This window comes from Vulpes lagopus, chromosome 8, assembly GCF_018345385.1.
Source record: "Vulpes lagopus strain Blue_001 chromosome 8, ASM1834538v1, whole genome shotgun sequence".
NCBI lineage: Eukaryota > Metazoa > Chordata > Mammalia > Carnivora > Canidae > Vulpes > Vulpes lagopus.
Genome location: NC_054831.1, coordinates 43,268,647 through 43,284,279, shown reverse-complemented (window position 1 = coordinate 43,284,279; position 15,633 = coordinate 43,268,647). Strand labels below are relative to the sequence as shown.

At 34.5% G+C, this 15,633-nt stretch overlaps 1 protein-coding gene across 11 annotated transcripts in view; it reads right to left on the bottom strand.

Moving 5' to 3' along the window:
- The window catches only part of FRY (FRY microtubule binding protein), a 434,668-nt gene that overhangs the window by 149,383 nt on the left and 269,652 nt on the right, over positions 1–15,633 (bottom strand). For all 11 annotated transcript variants that reach the window (XM_041766014.1, XM_041766015.1, XM_041766017.1 and 8 more), the window contains 3 exons: positions 13,898–13,990; positions 13,708–13,806; positions 12,026–12,127 (listed from right to left, as the gene is read on the bottom strand). In XM_041766014.1, the coding sequence (XP_041621948.1) occupies positions 12,026–12,127; positions 13,708–13,806; positions 13,898–13,990 (294 nt within the window). The remainder of the gene's footprint in view (positions 1–12,025; positions 12,128–13,707; positions 13,807–13,897; positions 13,991–15,633) is intronic.

Genomic DNA, 15,633 nt, shown 5'->3' with positions numbered 1-15,633 from the left:
TTAAACAACCAGAGACAGTTCCAGATACAATCAAGAGCTAGGGCAATGTTAAACAATAAGATTCATTGCCTATATAAGGCTATCCTTTTAAGAGTGGGAGAGAGAGCTGTTTTGTCTAACACATAGAAACAAACATAGAGTGTCAAGCAAAATGAGGAAACACAGGAATATGTTCCAAACAAAAGAATAAGATAAAATCCCAGGAAAAAAACTTTAATGAAATGGAGATAAAAAATTTGTCTGATAAGGAATTAAAGTAATGGTCATAAAGAAGTTCACTAAACTCAGGAAAAGAATGGAAGTACACAGAATGTTTTTAGCAACGAGATAGAAATTATAAGAACATACAAAAAGAGAAGTTACAGAGCTGAAGAATATAATAACTTAACTGAAAAATACACTAGAAAGGTTTAACAGCAGACTAGATGAAGCAGAAGAAAGAATTAGTGATCTGGGAGATAGGGAAATAGAACTCACCCAACCAGAAAAGCAAAAAGAAAAAAAAATAATTAAAAAAAAAAAAAAGCATTGCTTAAGAGACCTCTGAGACAACATCAAGCAGAATAATATTCTGATTATAGGGCTTCCAGAAGGAAGAGAGAGAGAAAGGGGCAGGAGACTTATTCAAATAAATAATCGCTAAAAAATTCCCTAATCTGGGGAATGAAACAGGTATCTAAATCCAGGAAACCCAGAAGGTTCTAAACAAAATGAACTCAAAAAGACCCACACCAAGGCACGTTATAACTAAAATGTCAAAGTTAAAGACAAAGAGAGAATCTTAAAAGCTGTGTGAGAAAAATAACATGTTATGAACACGGGACATTGGGTCAATGCACAATGAACATAAGGTTATCAGCAGATTTCTCAACAGAAACTGTGCAGGCCAAGAGAGAACGGCATGATATACTTAAAGTGCTGAAAGGGAAAAAAAACTTCCAATCAAGAACATTCTATTTAACAAGATTCTCATTTACAATTAAAAAAGTGATAAAGATTTATTTTTAGCAAAAGCTAAAAGAGTTCATCACCACTAACTGGTCCTAAAAAGAATGTTAAAAAACAAAGGGCACTAATTAGTAATAAGAAAACAGATGATAGTAAAAATATCACTGGTAAAGGCAAATATATAGTAAAGGAGGTAGACTAATTATAAAGTTAGTATGATTGTTAAAAGACATAGTAAAAAGTAACTATATATTCATTAGTTAAGGGATACAAAAACCAGAGAGATGTAAAATGTGATATCAAAAACATAAAAATGCATAGTTTTAGAATGTGTTTAAGCTTAACTTGCTATCAACTTAAAATAGACTGTTAAATATATAGGCTGTTAGATGTGAGCTTCATGGTGACCACAAAGCAAAAACTTATAATAAATACACAAAAGATAATGAGAAAGGAATCTAAGCATAACATCAGAGAAAGTGATCAAATCACAAGAAAGCAAGAAAAAAGGGAACAGGGAGAAACTAAAAAACAAAAAAAAATTAACTAAATGAAAATAAGTACATAACTGTAACAACTACTTTAGATGTAAATGGACTAAGTGCTCCATCAGAAGACACAAAGTTGCTGAATGGATAAAAGACAAGACTCATCGATATGCTGCCTACAAAAGATTTACTTTAGCTATAGGACACATGCAGACTGAAATTGATGAATAGAAAAAGATATTACATGCAAAAGAAAACCAAAAGGGAGCTGGGGTAGCTATACTTATATCAGACAAAACAGATTTGAAAACAAAGAGAGAGAAGGGCATTACATAATGACAAAGTGGTCAATTCAACAAGAAAATATAACAATTGTAAATATTTACGCACCCAACGTAGGAGCATCTAAATATATAAAGCAAATATTGACAAACCTAAAGGGAGAAATTGACAAAAACACAGTAACAGTAAGGAACTTTAATGCTTCACTTATATCAATGGATAGATAATCCAGACAGAAAATCAATAAGGAAATATTGGCTTTAAATCTCATATTAGACTTTAAATGGCACATTAGACTAGATGGACTTAATAGAGATATACAGAACATTCTCTCCAGTAGAAAACACGATTCTACTCAAGTGCACATGCAACATTTGCCAGGACAGATCACATATTAGGCCACAAAAGAAGTCTCAATAATATTAAGATGATTGATGTCATATCAAGCATCTTTATCAACCATAGTAGTATGCAACTAGAAACTAATTACAATAGAAAATTAGAAAAATCACAAATAGGGGGAGATTAAACAATATACTACTGAATAACCAATGGGGTCAAAGAAGAAATCAAAGGGGAAATTTTAAAAATACTTTGAGATACATGAAATTGGAAATACCATATACAGCAAAAACAGTTCTAAGAGGAAAGATTATAATGATATAGGCCTATCTCAAGTAACAAGAAAAATATTAAATAAACAATCTAACTTTAAATCTAAAGTAACTAGAAAAAGAACAGTTAAAGCCCAAAGTTATCAGAAGGAAGGAAATAATGAAATAGAGACTAAAAAGACAATAGAGAAGATCAATAAAACTAACAGCTGGCTCTTTGAAAAGATAAATAAAATTGATGAGCTTTTGGCTAGACTAAGAAAAAAAGAGAGGACTCAAATAAATAGAATCAGGAAATAGGAGAAACTGCAACTGATACAAAAAAAACAACAAAGGATCTTAAAGGACTATTACGAACAATTATATGCCAATCAATTAGAAAATATAGAAGAAATAAATTAATTCCTAGAAACATATCATCTTCCAAAACTGAATCATAAATAGAAAAATCTGAATAGACCAATTACTAGTAAGGAAGTTGCATCAGTAATCAAAAACTCCCAACAAACAGAAGTCCAGGACCAGATGGCTTCATGAGTGAATTCTACCAAACTTTCAAAGATTTAATACCAATCCTTCTCAAACTCTTCCAAAAAATTGAAGAGAAGGGAATACTCTCAAACTCATTTTATGAGGCCAACATTACCTTGATACCAAAACCAGATAAGGACACACACACAAAAGAGAAAATTACATGCCAATATGCCTGGTTAAGATAGATGCAAAAATCCTCAACAAAATATTAGCAAACCGAATTCAACAGCACATTAAAAGGTTTATACACCATGATCAAGTAGGATTTATTCCAGGGATGGAAAGATGGTTCAACATTTGCGAATCAATTGACATGATAAACCACATTAACAAAATGAGGGATAAAACTCATACGACTTCTCAGTAGATGGAGAAAAGCATTTGACAAATTCAACATCCATTTACGATAAAAACTCACAACAAATTGAGTATAAAGGGAATATACCTCAAAATAATAAGAGGCCATATATCACAAGCCCACTGAATATGATACTCTATGGTAAGAAACTGAAAGCTTTCTCAAGATCAGGAACAGGACAAGGATGCCCACTCTCACCACTTTTTTTAAAAAAAGATTTTATTAATTTATTCATGAGAGACATAAAGAGAGAGGCAGAGACACAGGCAGAGGGAGAAGCAGGCTCCCTATAGGGAGCCCAATGCAGGACTTGATCCCAGGACCCTGGGATCACAATCTGAGCCAAAGGCAGACGCTCAACCACTGAGCAACCCAGCCCCTCACCACTTTTATTCAACATAGTATTGAAGTCCTATCCAGAACAATTAGGCAGGAAAAATAAATTCAAGTCATAAAAATTGGAAGAAAAATGTAAAACTTCCATTATCTATAAAGAACATCAATTAATACACAGAAAACCCCAAAGACTCTACCAAAAAACTTAGAATAAACAAATGCAGTAAAATTGCATGGTACAAGATCAATATACAAAAACCTGTTCCGTGTTTATATACTAACCACAAACTAACAGAAAGAGAAATAAAGAAAAAAATCCTATTCACAATTTCATCACAAAGAATAAGACACCTAGGAATAAATTTACATAAGGAGGTGAAAGATGTGTACATTAAAAACCATAAGACATAGATGAAGGAAATTAAAGAAGACACAAATAAATGGAAAGATATTCAATGCTCATAAATTAAAAGAATTATTATTGTAAAAATTTCCAAATTACCCAAAGTAATCTACAGGTTCAGTGCAATCTCTATCAAAATTCCAATGGCACTTTCACAGAAATAGAACAATCCTAAAATTTGCATAATACCACAAAAAATCCCAAGTAGTGAAAACAATATTGAGTAAGAACAAAGCTGGAGGCATTACAGTCCCTGACTTCAAACTATGTTAAAAAACACAATAATCAAAACAGTATAGTACTGACATAAAATCTGACACACAGATCAGTGGAATAGAGGGAATAGAGGGGAATAGAAATAAATGCAAGCACACATGGTCAATTAACTTACAACAAAAGAGAACAAAACAGAAAATGAAGAAAACAGTCTTTTCCATAAATGGTGCTGGGAAAACTGGACAGCCACATGCAAAAGAATGAAATTGGACCATTTTTTACACTGTACACAAAATTAACTCAAAATAGATTTAAAAAGGACTTAGGGGCACTTGGGTGGCTCAGTTGGTTAAGCATCTGCCTTTGGCTCAGATCATGAGCCCAGTGTCAGGCTCCCTACTCAGTGGGGAGCCTGCTTTTCCCTCTCCCGCTCCTCCCTGCTTATGTGCATGTGCTCTCTCGCTCTCTCTCTGTCAAAAAAATAAAATATTTTTAAAAATTAACGACTTAAATGTAAGATAAGAAACCATAAAACTCCTAGAAGAAAATACAGGCAGTAAGCCCTTGACATTGATTTTGGTGGTATTTTTTTTTGGATCTGACTCCAAATGCAATGGCAACAAAACCAAAAATAAACAAATGGAACAACATCAAACTAAAAAGCATCTGCACAACAAAGGAAACCTTCAACAAAATGAAAAGGTAACCTGCTGAATGGGAGAAGATATTTCCAAATCATATATCTGATAAGGGGTTAATATCCAAAATATATAAAGAACTCACACAGCTCAATAACAAAATACAAATGATCAAATTAAAAAATGGGCAGAAGATCTGAACAGATAAATCTCTAAAGAAGATATACAGATGGTTAACAGATAAATGAAGAGATGCCCAACATCACTCATCATCAGGGAACTGCAAATCAAAATCACATTATGATATCACCTCACACCTGTCAAAATGGCTATTATCAAAAGGACAAGAAATAACAAGTGTTGACGAGGATGTGGAAGAAAGGAATCTTTGTATGTTGGTTGGAATGTAAACTGATGTCGTTATTATGGAAAACAGTATGAAAGTTCCTCAAGATATTAAAAATAGAACTACCATGTGATACAGCAATTCCTTGTGGGTATTTATCTGAAAAAAAAAACACTAATTCAAAAAGATATATGCATCTCTGTTCTTTGCAGCATTATTTGGAATAGTCAATATATGGAAACAGCCTAAGTGTCCATCAATGGACAAATGGATAAAGATAAATGGATTAAAGTGTGAAGCATTACTTAGCCATACAAAGAAAGAATATTTGCCATTTGCAATAACATGGATGAGCCTTGAGGACATTAGCTAAGTGAAGTCAGTGAGACAGAGAAAGACAAACACCATATGAATTCACTTATATCTGGAATCTAAAAAATAAAACAAGTGAACTAACAAAATAAAACTCATAGATAGAGAAGAGGCTGTAGTTGCCAGAGGGGCAAGGGGTGGGGGTGGGTAAAATGGTTGAAAGGAATCAAGAGGTACAAACTTCCTTATAAAATAAATATGTCATGGGGATGTAATGGGGACTATAGTCAGTAACTTTGTATTACAAATTTGAAAGGTGCTAAGAAAGTAAGAAAAGTTCTTATCACAAGAAAAAAATTTTGTAAATTTGTATGGTGACAGATGTCTAGATTTAATGTGGTGATCATTTTGCAACATATACAAATGCTGAATCATTATGTTGTACACCTGAAACTGACATAATGCTGTACATCAAATATACTTCAATTAAAAAAGGCAACTATGGTTATGTAGCTAAAGTTAGTCTACATGGTATAATGGTATTACTAAACATCTTACACTCGTAATGGCGTCTTGATATTTTTTCAAAAGTGCTTTCACATTCCATGACATCAGTTGAGGGAATTCATCATTGTGGGGGGCAAAATGACTTGCTGAAAGCCATTAGGGTAGTAAATGACAGTGGGGATAAGGAAATGACTTCTAGACTAAGTCCTATTTTTTAGAAACTGGAATGCATATATAACATGGTGCTTACTCTATCAGGCATTGTTATCAGTGATGTACACATACTAACTCATTTTAATTCTCACAACAACCTCTGAAGTGGATAACTGTCAGTGTTCTTACTATGCAGATGAAGAAATCAAGGCACAGAAATGCTAATGAGTGGCATTGCCATAATTTGAACCTAGACAATCTGATTCCAGTGTCTTTGAAGCATTAGTTTTTCTACTGCAGTTTAATATTATATGGATGCCACTCCAATATGCTACTGGTGCCTACTAGATTTTACTCTACCGGAAAACAGGATCTCTTCCTCAATGGCTTTGTATTCCAATAGCAGCTAACACCATAGGGTTTGATACAGATTCTCAGGATGTAAACACTTTAGCATATGTCTTAAACCATTGATTTTTGCCAAAAATCTCTACTTCAAGATTGAAGGACTCTTCTCCCGTTGTAATCTGCTTGTCTGTTAATTAATTAACAATAATATATTAATATATTGTGGCTGCGAGGTTACCCCGATAAAAGTGTTCAAGAAACTAGTAGGCTTCAGAATGAGTCTTCCTTGTACCCCTTCCTCTCTTCTCAGTGCTGGTCACCAACACTTTCACGTGACATATCAGCTAGCCAAAACCATGCCCACCTTCTTTAAATTTAATTAATTAATTAATTAATTAATTTATGCTTTTGATTCAGTTAAAGCAATTCAGTAAGAAGTAGGGAGAATTGAATTCATTGGCAGCTTGGCTGGTGACATGGTCACTGAAAAAACCAATGTTTTCCAAGGTCCACTAGCTGACCATTTGCACTAAGTCACATGGGTTTCTTATGAACATGCAGATTCCTTAATTGCACTTGGACATTTGAAATCAGAACCTCTGGAGGTAAGTTTTGTGAAGTTGCATTTGAAACAGGCTTCTTTGGAGATTCTGGTACATGTTAAGGTAAAGCTCTATTGACAGAGATTGCTAAACAATTTTAGTCATCTTTTCATCTTGTTATACTCAAATACCTTCTAGGTCTCTCTTCCACATCAACTAGACCATATTACCCAAGGAACATATGTGCAAGGAACATTAGGTTCAGGATAACTTCTAATGCCACTAGACCAACAATTTATACATATTATTTTCTCTTCAATGTCTGAATAAATAAGGCACTCATGGAAAGTAAGGGCCTTGTCAGCTGATTCCTAATTTTTAAACCTGGTTCATGTGCGCTTTTAGAATTTATAAATCCCACTTTGAAATATGTCTTGGACAGATCTGAAACAGATGAAAAGAGATTTTCTTAAGTTTATAGAAATGAGGTTAATAGCAAAGCAGAACAATTGCTTCTAGAAAATTACTTAAAACAGCCAATACTATGTCATTTGATTTTGATACTTACAAAGAGAAGAGTAGTTGTTTTAAAATAAATGGTGCCATACATTTTAGTGCATTCTACCAAACAATGACTGTGGAATCCTTAATATATTACTCAATCTCTACTGAGATAAAAATATCATTAATTATCTTACTATTATATGAAAAGTCTTAAAAAAAAGTACTACTTAAACTTTATTGTGATTATTACACGCAAATATATATTATGTGCTAAAGACAAGCTTCAACAAATATATTTATGGCAACCACACCATTTTTGATATTCTTAATGGAAATCAAAAGACCTTCTTTGCACCCTCTCTTCCCTGCTCCTCCTGAATGTATCATTCTCTGTTAACATAGCCTACTTCATTTTATTTACAGCAGTTATCACTATCTGAATTTTTCTTCTTAACTATTCACTTACTTGCTTATTGTCTGTCTCCACCACTAAGTTACAAGGTCTAAGAGGTTGGAGAGTGCTACTGTCTTATTCATCACGTACTCCCAGCACCTAGGAGAGTTACTGGTAAACACTTCTTGTAAGAAATTGTTGACCAACTGACTGACTGGATAAATAAATGCATTCGAGTCCTAGTACAAGAAGTGACTGAGATAAAAGGAGAATCATTTTTAATTCTGTATTGCCTAGCCTTCAGATAAAGTATTGCTATTGGGGCAAAATATTTAACAAAGCATAAATAATATCCATGAGAAAGCATGAAGAGAGTTCAATGGAGCTTATGACATTGTCATGATGATCCATGACAAGATATGTAAACTCCTGCTATTGGTTTGGCTCATAACAGATCTTCAATTACTGAGAACTATTGTTGTTATTAATATATAGTAAACACATTTTTTAACTTTAAGTTTTCCTTTATGGCTTTGTTTTGTTTTTTTATAATCTGGATCTCTGGTATATTATATTCACTATTATAAAATTTAAAAAGTTAAAAATTGTTCCAATTATATCCATTTTGAAGGATGAGAAACTAGCACATAGTTATTATGAATGCTTAATATATACTACATATTAATAGAACTATTAATAAATGGAGATTAACAAATAAATGAATACTATTAAATCAAGTTTTAAAACATTTTCTTTTTTTGGAATCAGGTATATTATGCAGATGTAAAAGGAATGTGTCAATTCTTAATTGCTCAATATGTTCAGATTCTGACATAAAATATATAGAAGAAAAAAATACTGGTTACCACAAAGCAAGAGTTCTTGAAAGATATCAGTGTTGTAGTTAAGAAGTTGCCATAAATTCTCCCCCATCACTTTACAAGATTATATTGCTAATATATGGTCGATCACTTAATTAAGTGTAGATAAAGACTGCAAGTTTGTGTTACCAAAGCAGCCTGCCTCCTACAGATTGACTCTGAAGATAAACTAGGGCACTGACAGTAAATGAGCATTGACCTGAGAGGTTTACTTTGAAAGCAGCAGATTTTTCACTTTCACACACACTTCTATTCTGTTATATGTCATGCTGCCGCCTTGATGACTCACCTTTGTAGAACACATCAAACATGGCTACCAAGCTCAACATGTAGAGTTCAAACACTAGGTTCATTATACTTAAGCATGTGTAGGGGAGTGGGAGACAAGGAGGATAAGGTTGCTGGAAGGGAAAAGGGTAACAGGGGGAAGAGTTGGTCTGCTGGTCTTTATGAAATTTTACAGTTGGCTCTAACTCCCATAAAATACTGACACTATTCAAGACAAAGTACACTTTTGAAGCCATGTCAGTTTTTCCTCACAGACTATTCATAAGGAGGTTTGGAAGGTTTATTGATGACATTTTAAAATAGTCTCATTTAAAAAAAAAAGATTTATTCACTTATTTTGGAGAGAAAGAAAGAGAGAGAGTGCAAGGAGGGTCAGGGTAGAGGGAGAGGGAAAGAGAGAATTGCAAGAAGACTCCCTGCTGAGTATGAAGCCTGAGGAGGCAGGGCTCAATCCCACAACCCTAGCAGAAATCAAGAGTTGGAAACTTAACCGACTTAGCCACCCAGACACCCCTAAAATGGCCTCACTTAACTGCTACTGGATTTAGTTCTAAATATATGTAATACCATTTTATTCCACTTGTAACTCATCAAGGATCTTTTTATATCTTTTAGCCTTGGGGTGGTGAATTCCAACAATTCATTACCCATAAAGTAAAATATCATTGACTTAACTTGGCCTCATAACTATTTCTTTCATGCTTCATGGGGTCTCTAACTTCCATAAATGGCACAGGTATCACTCTACTTTCAACTTTTATATCCCTCACTCTCTCTAGCATACATTTTGAAATTTTGTTACATATCCCCCAATGAAATGCTAAACTCCTCAAGGACAGAGACTCTATTCTATAGCTAGTTTTAATATAGTTAACTTCCCCTATATGTCCCACTTCCAGCACCTTCCCTAGCACCTTATGCAGTGGGCACTTCATACCTACTGGGTGACTTCAATGGAATTCTGGAATTTGGTTCAGCCTCTACTATCAACTCTATATACTCTTTCTGATCTCACCATGGCCATTCTTGTAGAAATCCTAATGCTGAATGTTTGCATAGTGATATACTATCAGCTTGTAGCCCCACTTCTCACTGGGCCATTTATAACTCTGTTATTAAGTCTTTTTGGTGGGTTTTGATTAAAGAACCAATATTTTAACTTTGAAGCAATAATATTCCAAAGTAAGATCATGCCACTATGTTTCAAAAGCTCATACTTTAAACAAAAAAAAAATTTGTTTTTTTGGCCACAACAATAAATCGTCATGCAAAGTATTATTTTAATTCTAACTAAAATTCATCATAAACATACTGAGCACAATATATACAGGACAATGCACTGTAAACATTCTTAATTAATTCTCTCCTTTGTTTTGGGCAAAATGACCACTTCTACCTGTGTGAAATGTAAATGAACAAAAATATTTTCAACTAGAACTAATAACTGAGTAAGTTAAAAGTGGGCCAAACAACAAAATGACATTAAGCTGTGTGTTAGAGATGTATGCATAAATCCCTAAGTAAAATCTCTGAGACTGGCTATTATATAATCATTGATAACTCTAAAAAGCTTTTTGTTTTTCAGAATACATAAAAGCTTAATTCTATATCCATTGCTATTATATTTCATTGCCAATTTGAAGAAAATCAATGATTCTAATCTTGGATTTCACAATCAGTGCTTAAAACAGCTCTAATGCAGATTACTATATAATTACGGTAAATGCCAAAATAATATAATTAATCTTAACCACTCACTAAATTAAAGTGTCTTAGAACAGAAAAGATAAGGCAACATGTATAAGCACATGCAGGATTGGATAATTATGTATATTTCAAAGATTCTAAAGTAGTAAATATCAAACTCATAGAAGAACATCAAGACACAACTGGAAACAACTGGAAAATGTACACTGTTTGCACTTACATTAGGGTTGATTCATTTAGTTGTCTTTTATCAATAGGTCACTAAAACTTAAAATATGTTTACCACTTACAAGTTATAAAACCAATTTTAAAGCTAATCATTATGGTAGTTTTAACAGTAGGTTCCTCAGTTTTAGGAAAGATTACTTCATCTGTCTCATGACTCAGCACCTGTGCTGTCTATCTCCACAGTGCTTGTTCAATGGATGCCTAGGGATGATGGACTGTCATGTGGCTTGAAGAGAATACCTTCAAATAATTACAAAGAACACTGACAGGAAATAAGTATTCTCTGTGATTGGGGTCAATCCTCCCACAGAAAGGAACTTCTTCCCTCAAATATTTTCCTAGATGGGGGTGGGGGGCAGAGGAAGGATGCAGGAAGTACAGGTGAGCTTCTGAAATCAATTCACTTGGTTCTGCCAATGAAGTGGGTCTCCCCCCACCTTTAAAAAAAATCATTTAGATACAATGTGACAATTAATACATATACAAGGGTATTTAATTTTACCCTTAAAGTGATCCTAATTAGGAAAGATTTCCCAAATTTGGAGTGATTTCTCCAATCCCTAGTCATCTTCTAAGACTGACTATATTTGGGGGTGCTTGGATAGTTCAGTTGGTTAAGTGTCTGACTCTTCATTTCGGCTTAGCTCATGATCTCAGCGTCACAGGATCAAGTCCCACGTTGGGCTCTGTGCTCAGTAGGGAGTCTGCTTGAGATTCTCTCTCCCTCTCTCCCTTTGCCCCTCCCTCATCCCAAACTCTCTCCCTCTCTCCCTGTGCCCCTCCCTCACCCCAAACTCTCTCACTCTCTCTCAATAAATAAATAACATAACATAAAATTGACTATATTTAATAAGGAGAACTCAATATTTTTTTCATTATCTCAAGGAGTATCAGATAATTACCCTGTAAACATCATGAATCACTCTCAGAAGCACATATGTCAGTCTCAGACACATATTTAGTTTATAAAAGACTTTTTTGAACTGACAAATACTAACTTTAAGGTTGGATAAGCAGTTGTTGAGGAAAATATGCCACCTGTTCAGGAACAGCTGCTTTTGACTGACACAAAGAAGACAGGTCACCAGTGGGTACAGGGCCTGAGGAGAAAGAAGATGAGGTCACAAGATTATTTATATTTCAACAAACCAGGTAACACATGCTCTCTGGAACTGCTACCTATCCATCTCCCTCTGTAGGCCAAAATAAACAGGACGCTTTATAACACAAGGCTCAGTGGGGGCCATGCAGAGGTAGGCATTTCGCAAATGCTTTCTGATGATGATGGGGGTGGAATTATCTAGAATTATAAAGTGTATAATAAGTTTCATGTATAATAAGTGGAAACCTGATTCACTGATTTAGAATCTTCACTTATGAATTTTAAAAACAAACTCATTATCTTAAGATCACTCTCAGAAAGAAAGAAAGTAGGAAGGCATACTAATTTTAAAGATGTTATTGGGGTTTTTGCTCATAAACATCTACTAGCTTGTCCTTGTTTTAGAGGTAGGTGTATATATTTTCTTTTGCATGCAATCTTCCTGTAATTAAGAAAGATTCCTAAAAGAATGTTATTGCATTGGTAAACTCCACCAAGACAAATTTAACCACAGGAGGAATTTGCTTACGAGTGAATAAACAGAGGTGCTACTGTGCTTTTCCTGCCTAACTGGGCTGATTTCCCACAGTAACTGGAGAAGATAGAAAAGCTGATGAGTGGCCACCCAAAAAATATATATGCAGAATCCACTGCCATTCTACAGAACCAGATAGCATATACCTTTATGGTACCTAAAAAATTAGGGCTAGTGAAGATTCAAACAAAAATAAAACTGGCTCATCCATTAAGCTGAATTAGCAAAAGATTATTGCCACAATGAGATTCAGTGCTTAACAATCCACTAACTTAATTTTTTTTATTCACTTGGTTTTAAACTGACTTTGAACTATGCTACCATTGAGTGTAACTATAATTCTAGCCAGTCATCTAAAAAAAAAAATTCTAGTGGTTAGTCACAATGACTGACCATAGAAGTAGAAAATAAGCATATTTGTCACCACTGCCAGCAAAGCAACTCTCAATAATAGCTCAAATAATGGTGGCTATGCTCATATTTTGAAGACTGGCATAAACTGTGCCAGCTAAGTAACCTGCTTCCTCTATACTATCACAAGAATAGCTCATATGTCATGTCAATTAATAAACCAGAGCCTTATTTACCACTGAGGGCAAAAGGTTGTGACAATTTAAAAGACTTGTCTCTCTCTCAACTCCCTTTGCTGCCTGCTTCCATTTTGATTTAGAACATAAGGATAGGAATGAACCAGTGAAGACTTCTGGGGATCGAAAAGATGAACTATTATTATAAACTTTGACTTTCAGATTGGAAAAAATACTCAAAACAAAAATCAAGTTAACCAGTCTTGAAAATAAAGAACAGAATCTTAGGATGAGAAGGGTCACCTGAGATGACATGGTCTAATCCCCTTATATTATCGTGATCCAGTTATGGTCAACGTTAAGTGCAAGCTCCAAATTTTGAAACACTTCCTTTTTTGGGCAAGAGCTGCAGGTAATCCTCCCATTTGAGGGACCCTTATGACTCTCAAATAGATTTCAGCCTAAGGATTTTATCCTCTATAGTTTTGTGTTTTGGATTTTCTCAGAGTTACTAACCAATGAATGCTTCTTTCGAGAAGAAAGTTCCAGTGTGGTGTCATATAGGCTTTCAACAAAGTTTCTAAGGCAGGGAACATTTACTTCATTTTTAACAGCCTAAAAAAATAGAGACACATGTTGATGTCAAATTAATGAAATTGGTGATTCTCTAATCCAATTTGAAGAAGTTCTTAAAAACGTAACTCACAGCAGCAACTGGGACGAGAATTTCAACAAAAAGCCCAGCCAAGGCATGCTTGATATCTTTGTCTTTGACCTCGAGGAAATAATGTGCACATTCCTAGGAAGCAGAAAAAAGCATAAAGGATGGAGGACAGATTGAAATGTGCACAGAAAATGTACTAAAACAAATTAAAGGAAGCAGCTGTTAATTCAATCATACACACCAACATAGAATATTCCATAATCCATTAAAGAAAATCACTGGATTCTAGCATTTATACTTAAATTCAAAATGGCCTCAAAACAAACAAACAAACAAACAAAATGGCCTCAATGACATTTTGCAAAATTGGTTTTCTCACTCTCCTCGTTCTATCTCAAATAATTGTGCCAAAAGGAGAAAGCATCTACAACTAGCAAGCAGATATTCATCCACTGACTTATTGATTGATCCATTCAGACATTCATTGCTGACAAATTTCTATTGACCACCTACTGTGCGTGGAGCCCTGGTCCTTGATTAATCCACAAACACAGATCCCCAGAGAAGGTAAACATGGGAAGAGAGGCAGAAGATATTAAACTTATTTTGGGCCCTGTGACAGCCCCAGGCACAGAGCTGTTTACTTTTTAGCTCTGACATTTTAGGTGTGTTTATTATTCAGATAGTTTCATAAGCAAGTCTGGAATGCATTCCTCCCCCACCTAAAGCAAGAAACCTTTAGAACAGTTCCTCAAGCAAGGATATCTTTGGCTGGGGACTACTATCTATGAAAGGGTATTTTTGGTGGCCCAGAAAATCATTTGTAAGTAAATTTAGAATTTTAATGTTTAGAATTCCACCAGCCCCCTTCTCCTTCCTGGCCTTTTTGGTAGTAACATACTGTGCTCTTTTTTAGGTATTGTTTTCATGGAAGGGTCCAAGGCTCCATGTATTTGTGGCAATATCTTAGTATCTATATTAGCTATTAGACTTACTTTCGGTCAATCCTGGGACCTTTGCCAACAAAAGTCACTAAAATTCCTAGTCTATGGATTCTATACTAAGAAGGGCATTGCCAACATGGAAAGTCACTGAGATGGCTTCCCTAATACAGAATGGTGCTTCATGGCTCCTAGAATTGTAGTCCTTTTCATACATTATTTTGTATATGTGTGTAAATATTCTTTCAAATCATCATTCAAATACATGGATACATGAATTATTCATATGAGAGGATAAAAATAATTAACAGTTACTAACTGCTTACCATGTGCCAAGAATCCTCAGAGCCACCTTCTAAATCTAGTGCCATTATCACTACGTGGCACAAAGGTAAGTGAGGCTGGGAGGGGTTAAGGGTGACTTTCTCAAGGTCCCAGTGCTGAAGCTTGAATTTAAACCCCAAAAGTTTGATACATCTTTTTTAAACAGCTTCACTGAGATATAGATCACATAACATGCAATTCACTCAAAGTGTACAATTCAATGGCTTTTAGTATATTCACAATTGTACATTTATCACCATAATCAAATTTAGAACCTTTTCATTATCCTCCAAAGAAACTCTCTATGTTTAGCAGTCATTTCCAACCTCTCTATCCACTCTCCCTGCCTCCAAGCCCTACACAATCACTTCCTGTCTTTAAGGATTTGCCTATTTGAGATATTCCATATAAATGGAATCATAAAATATGTGGCCTTTTGTGTCTGACTTCTTTTACTTAGCATAGTATTTTCAAGGCACATTCATGTTATAGTGTATATCAGTACTCCATTCC